Raw genomic sequence first — 24,789 nt, forward strand, 5'->3', positions numbered from 1 at the left:
CGAGGGGGGATGTGAATGAGGGGGTCCCGGGGAAGGGCGGCCCTGAGCTCGAGGGGGGATGTGAATGAGGGGGTCCTGGGGCAGGGCAGCCCTGAGCTTGAGGGGGGATGTGAATGAGGGGGTCCCGGGGCAGGGCAGGCTGTTCTCCAGGAAGGAGCAGGGCTGCAGCCTCCAGCCTCCCCTCCCAACACCGACAGCACCAGCCTCTGTCTGCGTTGGGCCCTGAGGTGCGCAGAGCCGGGATCTAGCTCCTCAGTGACAGTCTTCCTGACCTGCCCTGAGACATGGAGCCTGGCTCCCAGGGGCCACACAGGCCCCGTCAGCCTTGCCCCCTCCCTGCGCACCCACCCCCAGCCCTCTCTGAGTCGCCTCTCTCAATTCAAGTGTTTACAGACCTGGGACACCACAGTGCGTGGAACAGCTTCTGCCCCCCCGGGAAGTGAGACCCTATCAGGCGGCTGGGCAGGCAGGGGCCCTCCCTCCCTTCAGAGGCTGGAAGTCAAGATCCAGGTGGAGGCCCCAGGGACCCCCTTCCTGCAGGTCTTAGGCACTGGAGGCCGGGGTGACTTGGGGAGCGGGTTCCTGCCCCGGCCCCATCCCTGCCCTCCTGGGTGGTGCCCTGGGCTGAGCTGGTCCCTCCAGCCTTGATTTCCCTGCTGCAGGGTCCGCACCTGCAGGGAAGGAGGCCTGGTCTGGGGAGGCTGCTGGGCCCCTCCTTGCTGAGGACGAGGCTGCCACCTGGTGGCTGTTGCCTGCCCTGCAGAGCCCGCCAGCCTTCCGCCGGCTCCTGGACGGGGTGAGGGCCAGGGAGGCAGGCAGAGCAGCAGTGGGGCCTGGATGGGGGAGCTGCCTGGACCCCCCAGGTCTGCGTGCGTCTATCTGAGCGTTTTGCCCCATCCATGTGGGTCTCTGCCCCTCACCTGTGCTCCCCCATGCCCTGCCAGGTGGTCTGGCAAGGAGGCCGAGAAGCTGCTGCTGAAGGGGCTCCGGGCAGCTTCCTGGTGCGAGAGTCAGAGCAAGCCTGGGGACTCCACACCGCCGGTGCTGGCGCAGGAACAAGACAAGGGCTGGCACGGGATGCCAGCCGCGGGCCGCCCACATCATGATTCGATTCCAGGTGGGAGGGGGCGGAGGGCCGCGGGGGCCCCTGGGAAGGGCAGGTGACCTTGGCCAGGCCCTTCACCGCTGCCCCCAAAGCCAGACGGGAAGTACCGCATGGGAAGCAGGGAGTGCTTTGACACCCTCGGGGACCTGGGGGAGCACTGCAGGAAGAGTCCAATGGTGGAGAGGGCGGGGCCCATCGTGCACCTCAAGCAGGTAGGCCCCTCCCCAGCACCAGAGCCCTGGGTCCAGAGTGGGACCTGCGTCCTTAGCTCTCCTTCCTCAGTGCCCAGAAGGGGAGTTACCCATATGTGAACCCACGGGGTCCCGGGCAGGGCAGCCCTGACCTCCAGTGGGGGTTGTGAATGAGGGGGAAAGCGGCTGGGGATTGACTGGCATCAGGGAAGACCACCTGCCAAGGGAACCCTGAGGCGCCTGAATGGCCATGTGAAGGAGAACCTGCAAGCCTCTCCTAGTGTCCGCATGATGGTGACTTCCGTGGTCTGATGAGAGTGTGGGGCCCGGGGCAGGGGGGTAGGTGGAGGGGTGTGGGGGCTGGGGCAGCTGCCCTCAGGAGTGGTATGTTGGGGCCTTCAGGGCCGGGGGGGTGTGGTGGGCTCCACTGGGCCCTGGGGGTGTGTGCTGGGGTCCTCAGGGCCCTGGGTCCCCCACAGCTTGGACATGGGCCTCTCTGTGGCAGCCCCTCAAAGCCACGAGGATCAGCGCTTGGAGCCTCGAGAGCCATGTGCAGGAGCTCAGCAGGACCACCGATGCCAGCGGAGAGGCCAGGAAGGGCTTCTGGGAGGAGTTCGAGGTGTGCCCTGATGGCTGCCACCCTCAGACTCTGTTCCCTGGGGCTGGGGCAAGTGCCTGAGAGGAGCACAGGGTCCAGGACAGGCTCGGGGTGGGCATCTAGGGTCCAGGATGGGCTGGGGTGGGCATCTAGGGCTGGAGTGGGCATCTAGTGCTGGAGTGGGCATCTAGGGCTGGGGTGGGCATCTAGGGCTGGGGATGGGCATCTAGGGCTGGGGTGGGCATCTAGGATCTGGCATGGGCTGGGGTGGGCATCTAGAGTCTGGTGACAGGCATCTAGGGCTGGGGTGGGCATCTAAGGTCTGGGGACTGGCATATAGGGCTGGAATGGGCATCTAGGATCTGGGATGGGCTCGGGGAGTGGGCATCTAGGGCTGGGGTGGCCATCTAGGGTCTGGGGACAGGCTGGGGCCGTAGGCTGAAGGCTCCGTCACATTCAGATGCTGCAGCAGAAGGAATGTGGGTTCCTGTACCCCTGAAGGAGGGACAGTGGGTGGAGAACAAGCCCAAGAATCGCTACAAGAGCACCCTTCCCTGTGAGGGCAGAGGTCAGGGCTTCATCCGTCGGGCCTAGGGGAGGTAGGGGGAGGCTGTGCCTCTACCACCACTGACCTGAGCCTCCCTCTTGCACATCCTGGACCCCCTATCTCTGCTTTCCACAGGTCTGTGGGCAAAGAGGAAGGGTGAGGCCCATGAGCTCCACCCTGGAGACCTGAGAGGCATCTCCCTTCCCAGCTGACACCACCTTGACGTGATGACAGCAGGCCTGGAACTGATCATGTCAATGCCAGGTACATCAGGGTGGGTGTGTGCGGGAGGTGGGCCTGGACTCATGGTTCCCGGGGGGGCTCAGGAAGAACTAGGGTGTCCAGGGAGGCGGTGGGCGGCAGTCTGCAAGGGGCCTCAGAGAGGCTGGATAGGCATTGGTCCTTAGCCCCTTGCGGGCCTGGAGTGAGACGTGTGAGCCACCAGGGCTCCTTTGCATATCATTCGTTATAGCATTTGCATGAACTAGTTTGTCCTCTGGAACCAGTGGCAGTTGACCTCACCCCTTTTCAGACTGACCCTGAGGAGAAGCCAGGCCTTGGCGTGGCCAGGGTGTACATTGCCAGGCAGGGCTGTCTGCAGGCCATGGTAGCCGCTTTCTGGGCCATGGTGCACCAGGAGAACACGCGTCATCTTCATGACCACCAGGGAGGTGGAGCGAGGCCGGGTAGGGGCGAGGTGCCCATGGGCAAGCAAGTGCCCATCCTACCCTGCGCAATTCAGTTGCCTGAGGCCCTTCCCGACCAGGCCAAGGAGCCTGTGGGAAGCCATGGGACTGGGGAGGGTCCCAGAGAACCCCGTGGCTGCAGGCACATGCCTGTGTCTCTGCAGGGCACGGGGCTGGGGGAGGTGCAGGGTGGGGTGCCGGGGAGGCTGATGCAAAACATTCTCCCCAGAACAAGTGTTTCCAGTACTGGCCCGAGCTGCATGGCAGCCAGGAGTCTGGCCGGGTGCGTGTGCGTAACCTGGGAACTGCCAGGCCAAGGGCAACTGTGTGGGAGCTGCAGGTCTGGCTGCCGGGCTGGTGAGCCTGGTAGCCGTGGAGTGTGCCCGCTGTGGGCCTGCACTGGGAGACCCCAACACCTGGCTGCATCTAACCCCACTTCCTTCGGGGGGCCTCCATATCCTTCAACCCAGAAGGCATACCCCAGGCCTGGGCGCGGGTCACTGGGGTGGCCACATTCTCCGTCGTGGGCGAGCGGCTGCTCCTCACATACACCTTTTCAAACTGCAGCTTTGGTCTCTGTTGTATACCAGCGGCGCCCACTTCTGTCCCGGGTAGGTTACCTCCTTCTCCCCTCAGCCCCCGCCCGGTGGGGGTTTCCCCATGGAGCCGTCACAGTTGGTTCTTCCTTACAGAATCACTGTCCCCACAGCCTGCTTTCCCCGTCCAGCTCCCTCTTCCCTTCTCCAGGTACCTGAGCCACCGGGGCCATCTCGGCGGCCCCCTCCCCATTTCCTCCCTCCTCCTGATCGCCTTGGCCCCCGCAGCCCCTCCACCTGGGCACTCCAGACAAACCCTGTTGTGCCTCAGCCTCTCCCCTCCAACCCCTCCCACCCGGGGGTCGCACTGACCGCCCGCCCCGCCCAGGAGGAGCCACCGCGCACCGTGCAGCACCTCCAGTACTTCAGCTGGCTGGACCACGGCGTCCTCGGCTTCCTGGCCGAGGGGAGCTGGGCCCGGAGCAGCGAGCCGGGGCCGGCCCGTGGTGGTGGACTGCAGGTGCGGCGGGGCCACGCGGGCTGTGCAGGTGCGGGGGCGGCGGGGCCACGCGGGCTGTGCAGGTGCGGGGGCGGCGGGGCCACGCGGGCTGTGCAGGTGCGGGGGCGGCGGGGCCACGCGGGACGTTGCGGGCGGAGCCCTCGGGTGGGGTGGGGTGGGGCGGCCCGGCCCCGCCCCGCCCCCCGCTCATCAAAGGCCGCCTGGTTTGTTCTCAGCGCGGCCCGGACTCACCGGCACTATCACCGTGATTGGCATCCTGGTGGACGTCACCCGCAGGGAGGGTGAGCCGCTCCTCCCCGGGAGCGCCCCTCCCCGGCCCTGCTGTAGCCCCACCCTTCAGGACGACCCCACCCCTGCCCGCCGACCCCGCCCCTGCCCGCCGACCCCGCCCCTCAGCCGTAGCCCCGCCCCTGCCACTGACCCCGCCCCTCAGCTGTAGCCCCGCCCCTGCATACAGGTCCCGCCCCTCAGCCGCAGCCCCGCCCCTGCACAAGGCCCCGCCCCTCAGCCGTAGCCCCGCCTCTGCATGCAGGCCCCGCCCCTCCGCCGTAGCCCCGCCTCTGCACGCAGGCCCCGTTCCTAGCCATAGCCCCGCCCCTGCATGCAGGCCCCGCCCCTCAGCCGTAGCCCCGCCCTGAGCGCGCATGTCCCGAAGGCTGGACTGCGACATGGACGTTGCGAAGACGACGCAGCTGGTTCGGCGGCAGCGCTCCGGGATGGTGCAGACAGAGGCGCAGTACAAGTTCGTGTACCTGGCGCTGCAGCGGTACATCCAGGGCGAGCAACTGCGCCTGCGCGAGCAGGTGGGGGCGTGGCCTGCGCGGGGCGGGGCTGCGCGGGCGTCGTCATGGTGACCGGCGGCCCCTCCCCCTGCCCGAGCGCGAGAACCAAAACGTGGGCGCCGCCCCCCCGCGAATAGGGTTGCAGCCCCCGGCCAGCGTCTCCAAGGGCGCCCGCGTGTGAGTGGGGCGTCGGGAACGGGCCGCGGTCCTCTGGGAGGGACTAGGGGTGTGCGGGGCGCAGGGCTGAGCTGCTCCGCGCGCAGGAGGCGGAAGCCCTGGGACCCGAGGACGCGAACCTGCGGAGCGGCGGGTGCTTGAGGAGCGCCCGGCCTGTCCGCGCCCGCATGGGGCGGGAGCTGCGGGTCGGGACTGCGTCCAGGACAGAGCCACAGCTCGTCCCCCCTCATGGAGGCCCAGGGGCGGCAGAGGGAGTGGCGGCTGCGAAGCCCACGGGTGACCGCGTGTGAACTCGTGTGCACCACTAGCTCAGCACTCAGTGCGGGTCTGAGCGGCCAGGACACCGGTCTGCGGGCCCTGCCTGCCCCCGTGGTCTGGGACGTGGCCCCGGTGGAGATTTGGCCCCATCAGTCACAGGGTGGATGCTTGTCGAGTGAGGTGTGTGTGACATGCTCCTGTGACCGCCTGCGCAGCGTCATGCGTCTGGCCCTGCCGGTGACAAGGGTGTGGGTCTGTGTGTGCTTAACTGCCTGTGGGTCACAGAGTGACGTCACTGCCGTGGCCCGTGCTTGCACGCCCCACATCACCTGGTGGCCTGTGGCTTTGCTGCCTTCCAGTAAAGTGCTGTGTTCTCCATTCTGTGTCTTCGTTGGGGCCTGGGGCAAGGGTGGGTGTGGGCCCACAGAGCGGCACTCAGCTTCTGTGGGGCTTTCCGGAGCCCCTCCCCACCCCAGCCAGAGGCCCAGCTGGTTGGAGCAGGAAGTCCCTGGGCTCTGGGGTCAGGGGTGTGAGACCTGCGTGAGCCTGAGCTGGCCTGGTGTGCGGGATTCCCGGGGCTAGTGGCAGACGAGGTAGGGCCGGGGTTGGCGAGCTTCCTGCCCAGCCCTCGTGAAGCTACATTCTGACTCTTCTCTAGCGAGGCTGGCCCTGGAAGGGCCAGAGGGTCTGTGGGGGCCGCACGTCTGCGGATCTGGAGGCTGGACGCTGGCTGTTCCTACCTCTGCTTCTGGGGACCCTTATGCTTGGGTTCCCACAGGGGTCACAGGTTCTGGGGTTCTCTAGTCAGGGACCCTAGCAGGGCCATGGGGCATGACTTCCTCGAGGTGCAGTCTAGTATGGCCATGGTGGGGGATGGGGGAAGAGAAAGGCTCCCTTTGTCAGCCACTGGGCTCTGGGCTGAGCTGAAGCCCTCCCCCTGGTCCTGCCTTGCCTGCCCTAGGTGCCCCGGGCTCTCCCCATCTCCGTGGGGAGCCTCACACTGCTGAGGCACCAGCCAACTCCAGAAACCCACCACCTGTCTGCAGCCAGAGGGGCTGGGAGCTGGATCCCCTAGAACCTTGGGCCCACCTGTCCCAGTGGCTGCTGGGAGTCTGATCCCGTTGGGGTCTAATCTCGGTTGAGGCTGGGGCAGGGGCACACAGAGTGAGGCCCTCTTAAAGATGGATACAAATAATTTATTTAAAAATCTACAATTCACAAGGGTTGGAGGGACAGCTGGAAGTTTCCGTGGTTATCTTGCACTGGGGGGCTGCCCTGCCCCCCCGTCCCCCCAGTCAGAGGGCAAGACTAGCACCCCCACCCAATGGCAGGGACCAGCCCTGCCTGAAGAAGGCCTGGGGAGGACCCGGGGGTGAAGCGTGAGCGTGAGGTGGGTCATGGCACGCCCCTCCCTCCCTTCCCTGGCAGGCGATTCTGTGTGCATGGATGGAGGGGTGCTGGCCAGCTTCCCTCCTGGGCCCTTCCCCATCTGCGTAACAGGAGCTGCGGGTGGTCTCTGCAGCCTGTGGGAGCCTGTGGTTCTGGGATGCTTTGGAGACCCTCTCATCCACCCTGTCAGGGCCCAGCCTGCAGAGTGAGGGGTGAACAAGCTAAATGGAGCCTGAACTTGGTGGGGCCCAAGTGGAATCCCCAGACATGCTGGGCTCCTTTCGGGTCCTCAGGGACCGACTTCAGTGGCTGCTGCGCCCTTGAGACCCTAGTGGGGGACCCACTCATGACTGACCTGGGCAAGGCTGGTGATCCTAGTTGCCAGTCAGAGGCCCGAGGGGGAAGGCGGCCATGGTGGTGGAGGGCTGGGAGGCCGGGGGCAGGCAGCGTAGGTTCCCCGTCTTGAGGGCGCACTGCACCGGCCAGAGCGCCACGCAGAAGAGCACCAGCAGCAGGGCGGAGACCAGTGCCATGCGCCTCCAGTCCCTGCAGCGCGCCCAGCAGCGGGTCAGGCGGCCCCGGCGGGGGCCAGGGTCCTGGGCGGGCATGGGTTCAGGGGGCTCGGCGGGCTTGCTCAGGCCCACGTCCACACATACAAAGCCAGGCTTGTGGCCAGGCGTGGCAGGCGGCGGCTGGCAGCACAGCTTGGTGCCCTCCAGCCACACGGGCTCCTCGCGCCGCAGATGCGCTGGCATCCGGGCCTGCAGCTGGCGGCTGGTGCGCAGAGCGGGGGCTCCGGCGGGCGGCACGGCCGTGGGCTGCCTGCAGAAGGGGCAAGGCACAGCTTCACTGCCGGGGCCGCCCTCGGGCTGAGCAGCCACCAGCCGGGCCAGGCACTCCAGGCAGAAGACGTGGGTGCAGGAGAGCTCCTTGGGTGTCTTGAAGATGTTGTCATAGCCTGAGAAGCAGATGGAGCACTCCAGGGGGGAGGCCACTTTCTCCGAGCCAGGGGTGCCAGGGGACCGGGGGCTACCGGCCGAGCTGGGGGATCGGGGCATGGAGGCTGTGGAGCTGCTCCGGCAAGGGGGTGGCACAGCCTTGTGCCACATTTGCTGGCCTGAGGACACGTCTCTGAGCTGTGGGACAGAGATGGTGGTGAGCAACCACAGGCCCCCCCTTCTGGTGGTCTTCTGTCTTCCCCTCTCCTCTTTTGCCCAGCACCAGCCCCGGAGATCCCAGGGAAGGGCTCTGCTCCCCCTGCACTCCTAGAGAAAGTTCCTCCGGTGCCCCAGGAGGTCATTCTGCCCCAAGCGTGATCCAGCCCTCGCCACCTGTCATCACACGGCTGCTGCAGTGGTGAGCCCACCCCGGGAATGCCGGCCACATGCACGGGGGTCTCATTGACCACTCAGCGGGCGCTTCTTGCTGGCCTTGCCCCGCCTGGCCCTGCTGCCTGGGCGGAAATCATGGTAAGGACGACGGGCTACAGTCACCACTGTTTATGCAAGTCTGCGCCCATGTCACGGGCCTCACGCCACAAGGCCCATGTCACGGGACTCACAGATGCCACAGGGTCCACATCATGGGACTCACAGATGCCACAGGGTCCATATCACGGGACTCACTCTACAGGGCCCACATCACGGGACACACATGCCACAGGGTCCACGTCACGGGACTCACAGATGCCACAGGGTCCATGTCACGGGACTCACTCTACAGGGCCCACGTCACAGGACACACATGCCACAGGGCCCACGTTATGGGACTCACAGATGCCACAGGGTCCATGTCACGGGACTCACAGATGCCACGGGGTCCACGTCATGAGACTCACACCACAGAGCCCACGTCATGGGACTCACACACACCACAGGGCCCATGACACGGGACTCACACATGCCACATGGTCCATGTCACGGGACTCACACACACCACAATGTGGAAAAGGCTGCCCAGAGCATGGGAGACTCAGCCAGGGCCACCCCAAGGGAGTCAGCAGCCCCTGGGCCCCAGCAGATGTGGCTCTCAGGCAGGCGGCAGGCTCCAAGTTAGGTGAAGTGAATTTGAACTCGGATCCCAGGATGGGTGCCTGGCTTGGGTGGTGCAGGCCTGATTGGCAGGCAGCTGTGTGAGGGTAGGATGTGGGGGTCTCTGGGTCTGGGGGGCTGAGCTGAGCCCCACGGGCTTCGGGAAGACAGGGAGGGCCCAGGCACGGGTCAGTGCCTGAGGAAGGTGCGTGCCAGCCACAGCCTGGGGCTTTCGGGGCCGGCCTGTCTGGCTGCTGAGGGTCTGATGGGCACGGGGGGTGGGGACTTGGACCAGCGCAGCCATTCCCTCTGGGCCAGCCCCTGTCTGACGGTCGGGATACCCTCCGCCACCTACCCAGCGGGAAGCAGGATGTGTTTCTTCTCCCTGACCCACTCCCATCTCATGGCAGGGCCGTGGGGATGTGACTCTGCCCCTGACCTGGCCCAGGTGGGCATCTCAGCTGACCTGGGGTCCTGCTCTGCCTCCCGCCCCACCCTGCACCCAGGCTCCCCCACAAGGAGCCACGGGACTGTCTGGCCCTGGTGGCTCAGGCCACAGGTGTCCCACCTGGAGGGAAGGGGCAAGTGGTGACTGAGCCTCGAGGGGCTGACTGTGCGTCCCTGTGACGTGCCTCCTGGCACTGCCCTGCCCCACCCCTGACTTGCCAGTGAGTCCCAGGCAGGCCGGTGGGATGACACAGTCCACTGTGACCACCTGAGTCATGCACCGTCACTGTGAGGTCGTGAGTGCCCCGGGCACCGGGACCTGGGGAGTGTCCTCTGTGGCCTGAGCACCCCACAGAACCGGTTCCTTGGCCCAGGCCCCACCCCTCCATGATGGAGCCCCACCTTGAGCCTGTGCAGGTGAGGGGTGAGCGTGGGCTGAGCTGGCCTTACCTGGCAGCTGCGGGTCAGCGGGTCTTGGGCATGGTCGTCCTCACCGGCCACAGTGGGGCTCCAGGGCCTGGGGCCGCCCTGCCCCCCAGCGTCTGCTTCCTCTCCTCCAGCCGGCCTGTGCTCCACCTGGCAGGTAACCCTCCCAGGCCGGCTACCAGCAGCTGTGCTGGTGGCACTGGTCTGGCAGGTGTGGCTTCTTCTCCGTCCCAGACAGGCGGGGCACAGGGAATGCGCAGGGCAGAGCTCTGGTCGGAGGCAGGTGTGAGTTGCCGGGTGTGGGCTCCCAGGCAGGTCTATTTATACCCTGTGGGTTGTGCCAGCCGAGGGTGTGGCTGCAGGGATTGGCTGGCTTTGTCCCCATCTTGGTGGGCCAGGCAGAGGTGGCTGGAGGGCAGTGAGTGAGGGGTGAGGGTCGGAGCCTGGTGGGGTCGGCACGGCCTCAGCAGCCTGGGCTGGGGTGTGGACTAAACCTCTCTTCCTCCGGCCCCAGGAGCCCGGAGCAACCTCTGGAAGCTGCCCACCCAGGTTCAGGTCCCTGGGGCCTGAGCTCCTGGGTGGGCCTCCCAGCAGAGACCTTCCCCGAGCCCCCCACAACCTCAGCCCAGCCTGCCCCAGCCCTGGGGTCACTGCTGTCTGCCCCCAGCCATTCCTGCCACTTCACTGCCCAAGCCCACCCGTGTGCTGACCTGCCTCATCCACGCACACACACACACACACACACACACACACACGCCTGCTCTCAACATGGCCAGGTCCACACTCACATGTGTGCCCCGTGTCCACACACCCCTCAGTGTCACACCGTCACACACAGCCATGTCCAACACTAACACATGAGGCTGAGTCCACTCACGCTTCTCAGTGTCACACGCTGACACGCATGTGTACCTGTCACATGCTCACACGCCCCTCAATGTCACACACCTGTCACGCTCACACACACCCATCATGTGTCACACACCTCTGTGTCGCATGCTCACACACACCCGTCACATGCTTACACATGCCTGTCTCACACACACGCTCATCAGTGTCACACACTTATGCCCCAGTGTCACACACATGCCAGTGTCACACGCTGTCACACGCCCCTCAATGTCACACTCATGCCTGTCATGCTCACACACCCCAGTGTCCTGTGCATGTCACACACACATGCCCCTCCATGTCACACGCGTACACACACATGCCCCAGTGTCACACGCTCACACACGCCCATCACGCTCACACACACGCCCCTCCGTGTCACACGCTCACACGCCCGTGTCACACATGCCCGTCACACGCTCACACACACACGCCCCTCAGTGTCACACGCTCAGACACGCCCATGTCACGCTCACACACGCCCATGTCACACTCACACACACATGCCCGTGTCACACGCTCACACACACGCCCCTCAGTGTCACGCACACACACGCCCGTGTCACATACACACACCCGTCACACGCTCACACGCACACCCGTGTCACACGCTCACACACGCCCCTCAGTGTCTCACGCTTACACACCTGTGTCACGTGCTCACACGCCCCTCAGTGCCACACACGCCCATGTCATGCTCACACACGCCCGTCACACACACACACACGCCCGTGTCACACGCTCACACACACGCCCGTCAGTGCCACACGCTCTCTCACATGTGCCCTGTCCACATGCTCACACACACGCCTGTGTCACACGCTCTCTCACATGTGCCCTGTCCACATGCTCACACATGCCTGTGTCACACGCTCCTGTGTCACGCCCACACATGCGCCGCTCAGTGTCACACACTCACACACACGTCCCTGTGTCACACGCTCACATGCCCCTCAGTGCCACACGCTCTCACATGTGCCCTGTCCACACGCCATAGCACACTACAGGACTGGTGTGTGCAAAGACCAGGGCTGGAGCTGGTGAGTCTGGGGGCTGAGGCCAGCAGGGCTGGGATGGAGGGTGCGGGGGGGCCTAGAGGAGCAGCCAGCGGCCTGGACTGCACCCGCAGTGCACACTCTGCCATGGGCTTGAGGGCCTGGTGTAGACCAAGCTGCACCCCAAGGCCGTCCAGCCTCCAGCTCCCCCCATCATGGAGGCAGCTCTCTCCCAGCAGGCCCAGCGGACCCCATGCAAGGGCAGGTCAGGCCCGGTGCCATGGCCCCATCCCCACCGTGAGGGCCCCACACGGGCCTGGGGCGTGTCTCTCTTGGTGGGCTGGGAGTTCAGGGCCCACCCTGGTGGGAAAGCTGGCGGGGACACCCCACAGGCTGGCCTCAGGCAACTTCCCCTACAGGTGCCACCAACCCCTCAGTGGGGACCCAGAGGCTCCCCCAGTGCTGCCCCAGGCATCTTGGAGCCCAAGGGACACTGGGAAGTGGGAACCGTGACTGCAGCGGGGGGCGGGGAAGGCCCCGTGGAGGAGGACGGGGGCCTGGGCTCAGGAAGGGAGGGCGGGCCCCTGCCAGTTCCAGGACTCTCCGTGGGGACTGAGGGGCCTCAGCAGGGGGTGGGGGTCCAGCATGGGGGAGGGTGGGGGCTCAGCAGGGGTGTGGGAGCTCGTGGGGGGATTTGGGTGCTCAGACTGGGGAGAGTAGGGGCAGGGGGTGGGGACAGATGCTCAGAGAGGGGGTGAGGGCTGGGGTGGAAGATGGGGGGTCTCAGCAAGGCATGGAGGTCCAGAGAGGGAGGGGTGGGGACTCAGAGTTGGGGAGGGAAGGGAGCTCTGTGGGGCCCTGTGCGGGAGCCTGGGTGAGACCCAGCCTGGAATGTGCTCGCTGGAGGCTCCTGCTCCCTGAGGTCGTGACTCGGGGTCACGTGCTGCCTCCAGGAAGGGCCCAGGTCCCCGCTGCTCTGGGATCATCCTCCCAGCAGCTCCTGGGAATGTCTGGGCACTGAGGTCACGCTGGGCTCCCGGCTGACACTCGTGCTGGAGGCGAAGGTGAGGAACGTGCCGTCCCGGGGCCAGGCCTCCGTCCTCCCAGCCCAGACCAGGCAGGGGCCAGGGCGCCGGGCTCTCGGGAGGCCTGCGGGGACCGCGGAGCAGCTTGGCCAGCTGTGTCCAGGGCAGAGCTTGGCCCGCCTGGTCCCTTCTGTCCCGGCCAGCAAGCAGGAGGCTGAGCGTGCGGGTGTGTGCGAGCACGCGTGTGCGTGATGCGTGTGGATGCTGGTGTGTGCGCCTGACCCCCCACCGCCTTCACTTCTGGTCTCCTTGCACCCTCTCAGGGACTCCCCCCCCACACCCCATCAGGCCCCTGGGTTATGGGTCAGACCCGGTGCTGCCAGGCCTGGGAACACGGTGTGGCTGGTGGGGGGAGGGGCCTTCCAGGCCGGGGCTGCTCTGGGGCCCCCGGCCCTGCCCCGCCCACCCCACCCCACGCTGGGCCATTGGCTCAAGTGCAGCCGCTCTGTTGGCTCCGGGGCTGGACTTCTTTCCCGAGGACCAGGTGTGGGGAGCAGGGGTGGGACAGGGTGGGCTCTGGGACATGACTCAGGCCTAGTGTTACCCTTGACAGTCACCCATCTCCCGTGTGGGGCCGACCCGCAGCCCGGCTCAGTGTCCACTCTGGCGGGAGGCCCAGCCGGTGCGGCGCCCTGTGCCTGGTGAGGAGGGTGTGGCCCGCGCTGCCCCGCAGGGCCAATTGAGATGGAATGGGCAGGTGGGGCCGAGGGGATCTGTGGAGCGCAGGGTGTGTGGAGGTGGCAGCATGACCCTGGGTTTCTGGTTTGGGCCACTGGGTGGGAGGAGAGGAAGGGGACCCAGAACAGAGAGGCAGGGCTTGGCGGGGGGTTGCCTGGAGAGCGGGCTGGGGCAGTGCCCGTCTGCCCTGCCTGGCCTCCAGAGCCTGCCTGCTGGACTTGCTGACTGTGCTGTTTGTTTCTGATTTTATCCTCCAAACCACACACCTGGCCTGGTGCAAACACAAGAATGAGTTCCCAGGGTCACACAGACCCTCCCTCCATCCCATCTGGGTCCGTCTCCTTCCCCACGTGAGGAGTCTGGGGGCTGAATCACAGACACGTGGCCCAGGCCTCAGGTGGGACCGTCAGTGTTGGGCTCGGTGGCCTTGCGCTGGCTGGTCCTCCTTTCTCCCCAGGACCAGGTGACCCACCTGGGCCCAGGGCAGAGCGGATGTTCCCCGGTGCCACCTGGCTGCAGACCTTGGGCCGGGTGTCCTTGGGGACGGGGACACGGCCCTGCAGCAGTCACGTTCCTGCCGCGGTGATGGGGACAGGCATAGCGCAGACATCCTAGTGCCAGGCCCTCTGCCCCTCGCCGGCCTGTCCTGCCCCAGCTCGGCCCTCTCTGGCCAGGCCCATCACTGTCAGCAAACGTCCCCACACTGCGGCCCCTCAAAGAGCTGAGGAGCGACTGCTGTGCTGGGCTTGGGGTGGCCGGGGCCCCTGCTCCCCAAATAGCCCCAACTGCAGTCCTCCTGGAGCCCCGGCCGGCACACCCACGCTCTCCCCCACCTCAGGGCTGAGCTGGGGGGTTGGAGGCCACAGGTCCCAGTGCACAGGCTGCATTTGGGGAATGGATCTGTGGGGGAAAATGTGCAGGGGTGGGGGGTCACCCTGTGCTCGTGGCTCTCAGGGCCCCAACCAGGCAGCAGGTGGGGGCTCCTGGACTCCCCTTCACCCCTGCCCTGCCTCCTCGTCCCCAGCACATGGTGGCGGAGTGTGTGGGGCCAGCCTGGGGGGGGCTTTGCTCCTCCCCCCCGCCCTTAGAGAACAGAGGATCCTGGGGGCAGGGACGAGGGTGAGGGAGAGAGCAGCTCAGAAAACAGCTGGCATAAGGCCGACTTTATATCAGCGCCCCGTGCCCCCACGTTCCTGCTGGCGAGGTCCCGGGGACCATGACAGCACCCACGGTGCACTTCGCAGGAAAAGCATGGGGCCCTGGCGGCCAGGCCGCCCTCAGAGGTGGACCCAACGCCAAAGCAGACATGCTGGTCACTGCAGGGCATCTGAGACCCATGACCAAGCCCGAGCCTGCTGAGCGCCTTTGTCCCAGGAACCCCGGGGTCACCTGCCACCAGCACAGCCTGAGACGCACAGAGCCAGAGCCTGGGCGGCCGGGGGTTCCCCGGGACTCAGTGCCAGGGCAGCCTTGGCAGGTCCACGAGGCAGTGGCCTGTGGGGGCCCCTGGGGTTGGATGCACCACTGAGGGCACTGGCCTAGGGCTTCAGTAGCCACTGCCACCGGCCAGAGCCTGCCCTGTGTGGGCAAGGATCAGCTAGGCCCGGGGTCCCAGGCCCCGGGGTCTGAGCGGGGTCACCAAGCTCTGGAGGACTTTTCTGCACAATGAATTTCTGCTTAACTCAGAAATGAGTGACTGTGTGCCTGGGGTCTTCGCCACGCGGGAGGGCACCCGGAGGCGCCCTGGTCTCAGGCAGCTGGTTCCCAGGCTGCGTCCTCCCCACTGGCTGGGCCACGGCTGGAACAGCCCGAGGACCAACCTCACTGCCTCAGAGGGGTCTTGGGCCACCGGCTGCAGTGGTGCTGGAGTCCTGCCCCTCATGGGCTCTGGAGGGCACAGCAGCAGAGCCCCTGGCTCTCAGGCAGAGCAGCGGCTGCCCCCTGGGCCACCCCAGCTTTGGCTGCCTGAGCCAGGCCTGCATCTTGGCTGCAGGCGCTGGGGCCTCACTGCTTCTCCTGGCGGGACCTGGACCCCCCAAGGCCTTGATCTAGAGCTCTGAGGTCTCATGGATGCAGGCAGCTGTGGTGGGAAGGAGGCCTCCGCATCTGTCGCTGGGAGACGAGGGTTCAGAGCCGGGGCTGTGCCGGCCTCTCCCGGGTGCCAGGCTCCTGCCACCAAGCGCGTGGCGCGGTCTTGGGTTCCGGGTCAGACGTTGCTAATACGGGCCTCCACCGAGAAGGCAGCAGGGTCCGTGGCCCTGTCCAGGGGCCGCTCCCGCCTGACGTAGCGCGGCTTCCGTACTGAAACGGGGTCAGAGACAGGCGGGGTCAGAGGGACCTGGACAGCGGGGACAGTGCAGGCCTCGGCCCTCACCGGAGGCTCTCAGGAGTGGCTGTGGCCCTGGCAGCTGTGGCCCTGGCAGCTGGGGCCGTTGGCTCTGACCAGGCGCGAACCCTGATGTCCCTGCCCTAAGGCACCCTCAGAGCTCCTGCCTGGCTGCGTCCTCTCATTTGCACCTGGGCACCGGGGCCTGGATGAAGGTCAGCCTACCCCTGAAGGCAGAGGTGTGGGCCCCACACCATCACACACTTCAGCGGCTGGGGGTGCCCCCAAAAGACAACCAGGCCCCGAAACCTCGAATGTGGCCTTATGAGAAGGGTTTGCAGGCGGGGTTACATCAGGACCTCAGGTGCAATCGCCTAGGTTTGCGGGGCAGGCCCTAAATGCACGGCCAGTGCCCTCCGGAGAGGGAGGCGGAGAGAGGGGAGGAGATGCCGTGGGACCGCGGGGCCATACCCACAGAAGCCTGAGCCGGCAGCGCTGAGGAGGCAGCAGGGTCCTCCCCGGGAGCCCCCGGAGAGGTATGGCCGGCCTGCCAGTGGCTTTGGAGTTCTGAACTCTGCTACTGTCAGGTTGAAGGTTTGTCGAAGCTGCAGCCACAGGGCACTCGGGCACCGTGAGGCCGGCTGGACATTTGCAGGCAGGGCTGCTTTAGGGACGGGGCAGGTCCAGCCTTGATCAAGGAACTGTCTGTCCCCTAAGGACACTGTCACCTGCCCCCATAACAGGCCTCTGCACAAGGGAATGCAGCCGGCTGAGCCCTGGCAGCCTTGGAGCTGCGGGGCTGTGGTCACTCACCCTCTCTGTGCCTGTGGCCTCGCCTATAAAATGGGTCCTAACCAGGCTGAGCCCTGGGTGCGCCTGACCCAGCGTCACTGAAGGGTGGCTGCTCTCAGTTGCTCAGGAGGGCCTGGCAGAGGCCGGCTGCACCTGTCCTCCGGGGGAGCTGGGACTTGGAGGAGGGGCAGGCAGTGGGGGTCTGCCCTGTGGTGGGTCCTCCTTTCCTGCAGACCCCATGTCTCAGAACGGGAAAGGGCATGGAAGTCACAGGGATTAAAGGGTGGGTGTGGGAAGAAAGCTGTCCAGGTGCCAGGCAGGAGACTGAAGGCACGGTCTGTCCTGGTGTAATAGACAAGCGATCACTTAGTTACGCATAGGTCTATACCGTGAGACTGAGTCTCTACACTAAAGCAGACCGACAGAGAATAGCGATGTCGTAAGATTGTGTAATTGATTATGGGACTGAACCTGGTATCTATTTGGTGTCACTGCTGTCAATACTCATTTATTATGCTGGGACAGACTGTGCCTTTAGCCTCCTGCCTGGCACCTGGGCAGCTTTCTTCCCATAGGTGGGCAGGGGGCGCCGGCCAAGTCCGGCCCTGGCCCTGCCTCGAGGGTGAGTCTCCTGGGGACCTGGGCAGGGGCGGCCGAGGTGCGGAGCCGGCGTGTTTGGGGACAAACCCACAGAGCATCTGGGGTCTGGCCCAGGGACAGGAAGCCCCACGGCGCACGTGGTGCTGTTACCTGAGGGCTGTGGCGGGGGAATCATTGCAGCCTTGAAAAGGAGAGAAAGGCAGAGTGAGGATGCGGCTGGCACAGGCTCCCGCAGCCGGGGACGCTCAGCCCGGGCGGCGCAGGTTACTTACGGCTTCGCCAGGCTGCAGGGCCGGGGCTGCGGGGAAGAAGGCGGGGTCACCTGGAGCCCAGGGGCTGCCTCAGCCCATTGTCACGTCAGGGGAAGCAGAGGCCCCTGGGGTGAGGGCCAGGGGTCAGGCGGGTCCCACCCCCTCTCCCTGCTGCGCCGTCAGCTGGGCCGACCACCCTGCCACATTCTTCCAGGGCACTTGGGTGAGGGGGCCTCCCTAGCCCCCCAGGTGAGACTCCCCTCCCCGGACCCACCTCCCCACCTCAGTGGAGGGGACAAGCCACTCTCATGAGAAGTGTTTCTCTAGACTCTAGGCCCCAGGGGAAGGGCTCCCTCCCACCTTCCCAGGAGGAGCCTCAGGCAGAGGTGGCTTTCAGCCCCAGGGCATGGGCGTTTGTGTCCACGGTGGTGGGGGCCGTGGCATCATGGCCAACCTGGCTTTTCCTTGTCCCATGGCAACCAGGGCGTTCCAAGCCCTGAGCCGCCCCTGCCCCAGGGTGCCCGTAGGCAGAGATGCTGAGCAGGCCGGGATGTGGGGGGTCTCTCGGTGCACAGCTACGGGCAGCCCCTGACTGGAGGCTGCGCCCTGGGAACCCAAGAGTGGCAGAGGCCCTAGCGTCCAACTCCCAGGACCCAGGAGACACAACAGCCCACGAAGGCAACCAGCGCTGGCCGAGAGGGGTGGCCACGGGTCTCACGGTAGCCAGCAGGGCAGCCTAGGGGCCTGGAGGAGGCCCCAGCTCTGGCCACGACAGTATGGCCACGTGCTCACCTCGGGGTCCGACCCGCTGACTGGACCCTTCCTGGCAGGGACAATGAGGGCAGGTGCCAGGGACCCTGCTCAGAGCCCGCCCCCGCCTGAGGGCGCTGCAGTCACAACCCTGCCTCTCCGGTGGGAGGGGTCGTGTCCAGGCCAGGGGTGACCCTGGTAGGCATGGCGTAGGCTGGGGTGTGGGCCCTGCACTGGCCTGGCCAGCCCTGACTCCAGGAGAGGGGAGGGAAGGGCTGTGGCTGTCAGAGAAGCCCACACGTCCAAGCTGCCGAGAGCCACCGGGCCCTGCTCCCCTCCCCTCGTGGTGCCGGAACAGGGCTCCAGCAGAGGCACCGAGCCCTGAGGAAGGCCCCCAGTGCTTTGAGCAGAGTCCATGCCTTCATGGAGGGACCCCTCAAATCCACACAAGGGTGCTTCTGGGAAGTGACTGCTGTTCCCACAACGGGACCCAAAAGCCCCGTGACAGGCCCTGCATCCTCCCGGCCTCTCTCAGTCCCAGGCCCATCCCCACGGCCGGCCCTGCCCACCTTGCACCCTCCCGTGGGACGTGGGACGTGGGATGTTGGACATGGGACGTGCACCGCTCCATGAGATACCTTTGTTTCTTCGGTAGAAGACCCTGGGGAGTTTACTGGAGCGCTTGAGGTAGAAGAACCCAGCTACGGAGAGGATGAGGCCGGAGCTGATGAAGAAGGTTCCCAGGAAGAGGGAGGCGGCCACGTGGGAAGCCCCTACAAACACACACAGCTGCGCTGCTGAGCGGGATGCCGCCCCGGCCCCTCACTGGCCCCCGCGGCCACTGCACACGGCAGGCTCCTGCTCCCCGAACATGCCTGAGCCTCACGGGACGGGCTGTGGGGGCTGAGGGCCCTACACGCGGACTTGGGTGGTCCCTGCAGGCTCTGCCACGCCTGGGCATCTGGCCATGGGGTCTGGGAAAGTTATGACCTCCCTGGCCTCAGCTTCTTGCAGGAGTTCGGACGTTGGGCACATTACAGGGGCCGCCCCGGCCAGGCTCTGCGGAAACGCCTCTCCGATTCCAGTTGCCCCGAAAGCCAGGGTTCCCAGGCTTGCTCCTTCCTTGGGGCCCAGCACAGGTCCTGGGCCCCCGCGTGGTGCAGAGCCTTGAGCTGGCAGCAGGTGCCCCTGCTCCCCACTTGTCTCCACCTGCCTGGGCCAGGACGGGCGGGGCTGCTGGCCCAGGGCTCGGGACAGCTGGTGATGGTGCTGGGGAGGGGACTTTCCAACCCGAGACACAGGCACATTTGCCAGGCTCGGCGGTCTTGCTTCTTCCCGCCCCGGCAGGGAGCCACAGAGGCCAAGAGCCCATCTAGGCCAACCCTACCCGAAAACACTGCCACTCAGGTCAGCAATGGGCCCAGGCCAGCTCCAGGCCCCGGTCCATGTTCTAAAGACGTGAGAGTTTTGCCCTCTCAGACACAGCCCTCTGCCCCGGCCCCAGGTCCAGCATGTCTTCTGCTGAAGGATGAGGGTCTGCAACTGCCTGGGTGGGCACCACGACCCGTGGCCCAGCCACACCCACGTCTCAGGAAGAGGTGCTAGGCTTGGCTACCTCAGAGCACCTGCCCCTCCTGGTTCCTGCGACTGTGGCCGCAGGCCGGGGTGATCTTGGGTGAGGCAGAGGCAGGACCAAGCCGTGAGTATGAACCTGAGAGCGTGTTGTGTGGGTGTATGAACCTGAGAGCGTGTTGTGTGGGTGTGTGAACCTGACAGCGTGTTGTGTGGCCGTGAGGGGTGTGAACGGTGTGGCCACGAGCCATGTGAACTGAGAGCCTGTGGTGTGGCCATAAGGGCCTCCCCTAACTACGGCCCTTTACAGACGTGGACAGCAGTGTGGCCATGAGCCGTGGGAACTGAAAGCCTGTGGTGTGGCCGTAAGGGCCTCCCCTAACTACGGCCCTTTACAGACGTGGACAGCATGCTCCACGTGTGACATCCCCAACACACCCCCACGCCAGCTGACCCCAGCCCCTGGGGCTGTCAGACCCCTCTGGTCCAGTTTGGCAATGCAGGCCGACCCTGCGGTGGCCGCGTCAGTGGTCAGGGTCTGCACTGGCGGTGGCTCCGACAGCCCCCCGCCTCCAGGACCCCGGCAGAGACTTACCAGGATGCGGCCGCCCGGGGGTCCCTGAGCTTCTGTTCATGGGGAACGGTGCACCCCGGCCAGCGACTGCGGGAGAGCGGAGTTGTGGGAAGGCTGCGTGCACGGAGCCCACAGGGGACCCCCATGCACACCCTGAAGTGAATCTCAGGCCAGAAATGTGAAAGTGAGGGGCTGTCGGGGTGGGCAGCCCTCACCAGAGCTGTCCCAGATGGGCCACAGGACGCAGGAAGGCGGGGCTCCCAGGGCTATTCCCCCAGCGCACAGCGGCTCTGAGGCAAGGTGGGGACACCGACAGCACCTCCCCAGGTTTCTCCCCAAGCTGGAGCTGTGGCCCTGCTGCAAGAAGGGACCCAGGAACAGGTGGGCAGACGTACAGCTTCGACACTCCGAGCCGTTGTAGGCCGGGAGGGTTCCGTTCCCACAGCGGACGCAGCTGGTGCTCCCATCCGCGTTCCAGCGCCTGTAGCAGCCTGCGCAGGGCAGAGTACCGGCATCTCAGCCAAAGCAGAATCCCGGCAGCTCGGTCTCCCGGGAATGATTCTGTAACTTTCATCTGAAACACTGATGTGCTCTGGAGGTGCACGGCGGGCTGGGGCTGCAGGTGAGGACACCCCCAACAAGCATGGCTGGGCCCTGGGACACTGACCCGAACACTGCGCTGCACCCTCCCGAGAGCACTGGGCGGCAGTGTCCACAATGAACAGGGCTGTGTGGGGGCTGTGCTCCGCAGGACTGGAGGGCGGAGGCCAGCTTCCACCAACGCCCAGTCCCGGCCCCACAGCCTCCCCAGGACCCCCACCTGCAGCCCCTGCCCCACGGCCTCCCCAGGAGGAACCCCCCCAGACTCCCCCAGGACCCCCCATGGCCTCCCCAGGACCCCCACCTGCAGCCCCTGCCCCACGGCCTCCCCACGAACCCCCCAGACTCCCCCAGGACCCCCCATGGCCTCCCCAGGACCCCCACCTGCAGCCCCTGCCCCACGGCCTCCCCAGGAACCCCCCAGACTCCCCCAGGACCCCCCATGGCCTCCCCAGGACCCCCACCTGCAGCCCCTGCCCCACGGCCTCCCCAGGGAACCCCCCCCAGACTCCCCCAGGACCCCCCATGGCCTCCCCAGGACCCCCACCTGCAGCCCCTGCCCCACGGCCTCCCCAGGACCCCCACCTGCAGCCCCTGCCCCACGGCCTCCCCAGGACCCCACCTGCAGCCCCCACCCCATGACCTCCCACAGGACCCCCCACAGCCTGCCCCAGGACCCCCACCTGCAGTGCCTGGAGCTGCTGCCTTGTGTGCTGTGTTCCCTCATGCAGCCCAGGCGGGACAGGCCCACCCCCAGCAGCACGGCCTCCTACCCCAAGCTGACCCTGACCCTTGGTCCACCTGCCACCCCCCACCCCCTTGCACCCTCCCCAGGTCTCTCTTGGGGAATCCGGGAGAACCAGGCCTCATTTCTATCCCAGGCCAATGCTGCCCCCAAAGCCATACCCCTCCCTTCACGGACAGCCCGTCCTGCCCACCAGCCAGGGCACCCCTAACCCTAACCCTAACCCCCTGAGTTTCTAAACATCTCTAACATTCAGCCCTGAGCTGAGCAGACACACGCTGGATACTGACTGTGGTGTGGCTGCCAGCACTGGCCACGGGTGGACCACATGCCTTCGCCCGTCAGCATGGATTTTGCTGGTGTTTAAGCCGAACACAAATAGGCCACGGCCACACAGAGACCGCAGTGGAGAGTGGGCCTGAGACCCGCGCTCTCCCTGCACTGGGGACGGCTCCTGGAACAGGGCTCGTGCTGACCTCAGGGAGGCTCCCTCTGTCTACTTGAGAGCCTCTGCCCCGGAAGGCCAAGGAATGGGGGCCACGGCAGGGAGCCCGACAGCAGCGTGGCAGCGTGGCTGTGTCCGCAGAAGTGCCCAAAGCCTCCCCCAGCGGAGGTGACCAAGCTTCCCTGAGAGCAGCCACCGGCTGGGCCGCACACAGGAGAAGCACATCCAACACCACAAGCCTGGCACCTCCCCACACGCACCTGACAGCTCCCACCCTGTGCCCGTGCATGACCTGACAGCTCCCACCCTGTGCCCGTGCATGGGGCCACTTCGGCTCTTGGACCTCACGACCCCTGGCCTGGCCCCTCCACGGGCACCGTGACCGCTGCATAACTGCCTGCACCCACATGGTGCCTGGGGTACAGAACCCCCCAGGAGATGCCACGGTCCCAGCACTCTAGCTGCCACAGCTTCCCCGCCAGAGGATGAGGGGCTCCAAGGTGCTCAGATTCCTCCCAGCCCCTCTATTCTCCCTCAGAGCAGGGCCCTCTTCCTCTTCCCTGCTCACACCGCAGATGTCATCACTGCCTTCCTGCGGCCTTCCCAGCCCCCACGCTCAGCCTCAGACCCCCACACCAGCCTCGGACCCCCAGGCCCAGCCTCAGACCCCCAGGCCCAGCCTCACTGACTGCTGCACCCTCCATCTTGGCCACGCCCTCCTCCCGAGGCCCCTGGGTCCCTAGGAGCAGCTCCTCTGGGTTCTTCCATCCCAGGAAGGCTGGGCCTCAGGATGGGGGTGCCAAGGCCCTTGGAGGGACAGCCTGGGCATCTCAGCCCCCAGTCCACCACAGCCCCACCAGGAGACCACCCCCAGGGGCTGCCAAGGAGTGGCCCTCGCAGCTTCTCACTCCATCCTCCCCTCCCCTGGCTGCTCCGCTCACTGCCACCAGAGAGTTCCTTCCACAGCCTCCCAGAACCTCCCACGAACGGGGCCTGCCCGTGGCACAATGACACAGGCCCGGTGTCCTCTGGGGGTGGCGTCCTGTTGATGGGCATCCCTGGCTCCACCCACCAGGTGCCAGCAGCACCTCCGCCCAAGGAAAGACAGCCAAAACTGTCTTGGGCTTTGCCAGAGGCCCCTGGAGCCAGGACTCCCTGTGAGAATGGCTGATGTCATGGGCCGCTTCCCCAGGCCCTTCACCCAGCACCTTTCTGAGCTCAGTTCACCTTCTGCTCCCGCCCTCTGCAGGGTCAGCCTCCTCTCAGGGCTGCCTGCCCGGGAGACTCAGGTGTCCTTCCCCAAGCTCCACAGCCCTCACCACCCTGTCCACCCCTCTGGCCCTGCAGCGCCTGTGAGCACTGTCCTCGTCACAAAGGGAGGAACCTGGGCACACACACGCCCGTGGCTCAGGGGCCAGTCTGGAATCTGCTAGGGACAAAGCGGCTTACCTGGGCCACACAGGCTTGCGCCTGGACAGCTGGTGTTGACGCCCACCACGTCCACGCAGCACTCGGGCAGCTGGGCCTGGAGGGGACACAGCAGTGAACTCCAGGATGCCCGCCGGGCAGGCTCATGCTGGAGCAGCAGCAGCTGAGGGTGCCGTGTGAGCACTCGTGATGCCCACAGTTCCAGTCCCTTCTGGAGTCAGCATGAGGTGGCCCTCTGTCCCCTGTGGGCCTGGGAGTGAGGCGGGGACCCACGGCCACACCGGACGTCCCTGCGGGACCCAATGTAGGCCATCCCCAGGGAAAACCAGGGCCTGAGACAGAGTAAACCAGACCTGGGAGGTGCGCCATGCCCAGACCAAAGACCTCACACCACAAGGCAGCACCCACAGGCCACAGCAGCGCCCCCAACGTTCGGGGCAGTTCTCTGGATGCCTCTCCATCAGCAGTTTCCAGCTTGGCCCCACAGAGGAAGTGCCCGGGCCTGGCTGGTGTTTCAGGGACGAACTGACGCCCAGGTGTGCTGGGTACTGGTGTGTACAGTGTGTTCAAGGGCCCATTCCCTGACCACAGGCAGGCCGGACAGGCCTGGGGGGCCCTCAGTTCGTGTGTCGACCATAGCTGGGCTATTTCTCGTGATGTGAGTGCAGTGAACAGTGAGGGCACCCGGGGTGACTGAGGAGTGTGGGGGAGAATCCACACTGCCAGGGAGGGGCCCAAGTGCAGCCCCTCAATTGCTCCAGCCAGGTCAGCAAGGGGGCCTCACCCCCCACCCACTCTGCCTTGGAGTCTGGAGCCTGCATCCTCCATCCTCGCTCCGATAGCAACTCGGGGCGTGCTGTGCCATTGCCGCTGGCTGAGCTGCTCCCAGTGGGGCCGGGACGCCTCACCATGGGGGCCCCACCTGAACCAGCCATTCCTGAGCAGGCGCTCACCTTGCAGGCAGCTCAGGGCTCCCCTCTGACCCCAACAGGGGACCCGGTCAGCACCTCTGGGACTGGGACATCAGCAACTTCTAAACCAAGAAGGGTTAGACCCCTCTAGGGGACAGGCCCACTGCCCTCCACAGAGGCTCTGGCTTGATTTCCTGGTGTAAGCCACATGGACACGTGACAAGGGCACCTACCATGCTCTCCATGGACTTGCTGGCGACTCCCACCAGAAGGCCAGCCAGGAGGGCGAGGTGTGGCAGTGCCATGCTGAGAGCAGGAGGTGCGCGTGACCTGCACCAGGGAGGAGGGCGGAGCCAGAATGGGGTGGGGCCGAGGCAGGGAGGGCGGAGCCAAGGACAGTGGGGCCGAGGCAGGGAGGGTGGAGCCAAGGACAGTGGGGCCGAGGCAGGGAGGG

The 24,789-nt window shown here is 66.0% G+C and overlaps 2 protein-coding genes across 14 annotated transcripts in view; both read right to left on the reverse strand.

Moving 5' to 3' along the window:
- Positions 1-6,578: 6,578 nt before the first annotated feature.
- On the reverse strand, positions 6,579-12,169 carry RNF223 (ring finger protein 223). 4 transcript variants are annotated; one of them, XM_037743474.1, is made up of 3 exons: positions 11,557-12,169; positions 9,717-10,100; positions 6,579-7,925 (listed from the first exon to the last, which is right to left on the reverse strand). In XM_037743474.1, the coding sequence occupies exon 3, from the start codon at positions 7,896-7,898 to the stop codon at positions 7,164-7,166; it is 735 nt and encodes a 244-aa protein (XP_037599402.1). In that variant the 5' UTR covers positions 7,899-7,925; positions 9,717-10,100; positions 11,557-12,169; the 3' UTR covers positions 6,579-7,163. The 4 variants fall into 4 exon arrangements, with proteins under 4 accessions (XP_037599402.1, XP_017398023.1, XP_037599400.1 ...); XM_017542534.2 differs by lacking the exon at positions 11,557-12,169 and adding an exon at positions 8,156-8,242 and having other exon boundaries at positions 9,717-9,804; XM_037743472.1 differs by lacking the exon at positions 11,557-12,169 and adding an exon at positions 8,156-8,238 and having other exon boundaries at positions 9,717-9,795.
- A 3,163-nt stretch (positions 12,170-15,332) lies between these two features.
- CUNH1orf159 (chromosome unknown C1orf159 homolog) overlaps positions 15,333-24,789 on the reverse strand; it is a 31,347-nt gene continuing 21,890 nt past the window's right edge. For 3 of the 10 annotated variants that reach the window (XM_037743465.1, XM_037743466.1, XM_037743467.1), the window contains exons 3-12: positions 24,569-24,665; positions 23,698-23,756; positions 23,446-23,521; positions 20,602-20,697; positions 20,228-20,293; positions 18,699-18,833; positions 17,332-17,357; positions 17,210-17,240; positions 16,108-16,308; positions 15,333-15,645 (exon numbers count right to left, since the gene is read on the reverse strand). In XM_037743465.1, coding sequence (XP_037599393.1) covers positions 15,548-15,645; positions 16,108-16,308; positions 17,210-17,240; positions 17,332-17,357; positions 18,699-18,833; positions 20,228-20,293; positions 20,602-20,697; positions 23,446-23,521; positions 23,698-23,756; positions 24,569-24,665 — 885 coding nt within the window. In that variant the 3' untranslated portion in view covers positions 15,333-15,547. Of the gene's footprint in view, positions 15,646-16,107; positions 16,309-17,209; positions 17,241-17,331; positions 17,358-18,698; positions 18,834-20,227; positions 20,294-20,601; positions 20,698-23,445; positions 23,522-23,697; positions 23,757-24,568; positions 24,666-24,789 lie in introns of those variants that run through there. The other 7 variants (XM_037743468.1, XM_017542525.2, XM_037743469.1 and 4 more) reach the window with 7 other exon arrangements.

The sequence above is a fragment of the Cebus imitator genome, unplaced genomic scaffold (assembly GCF_001604975.1).
Source record: "Cebus imitator isolate Cc_AM_T3 unplaced genomic scaffold, Cebus_imitator-1.0 Scaffold145, whole genome shotgun sequence".
NCBI lineage: Eukaryota > Metazoa > Chordata > Mammalia > Primates > Cebidae > Cebus > Cebus imitator.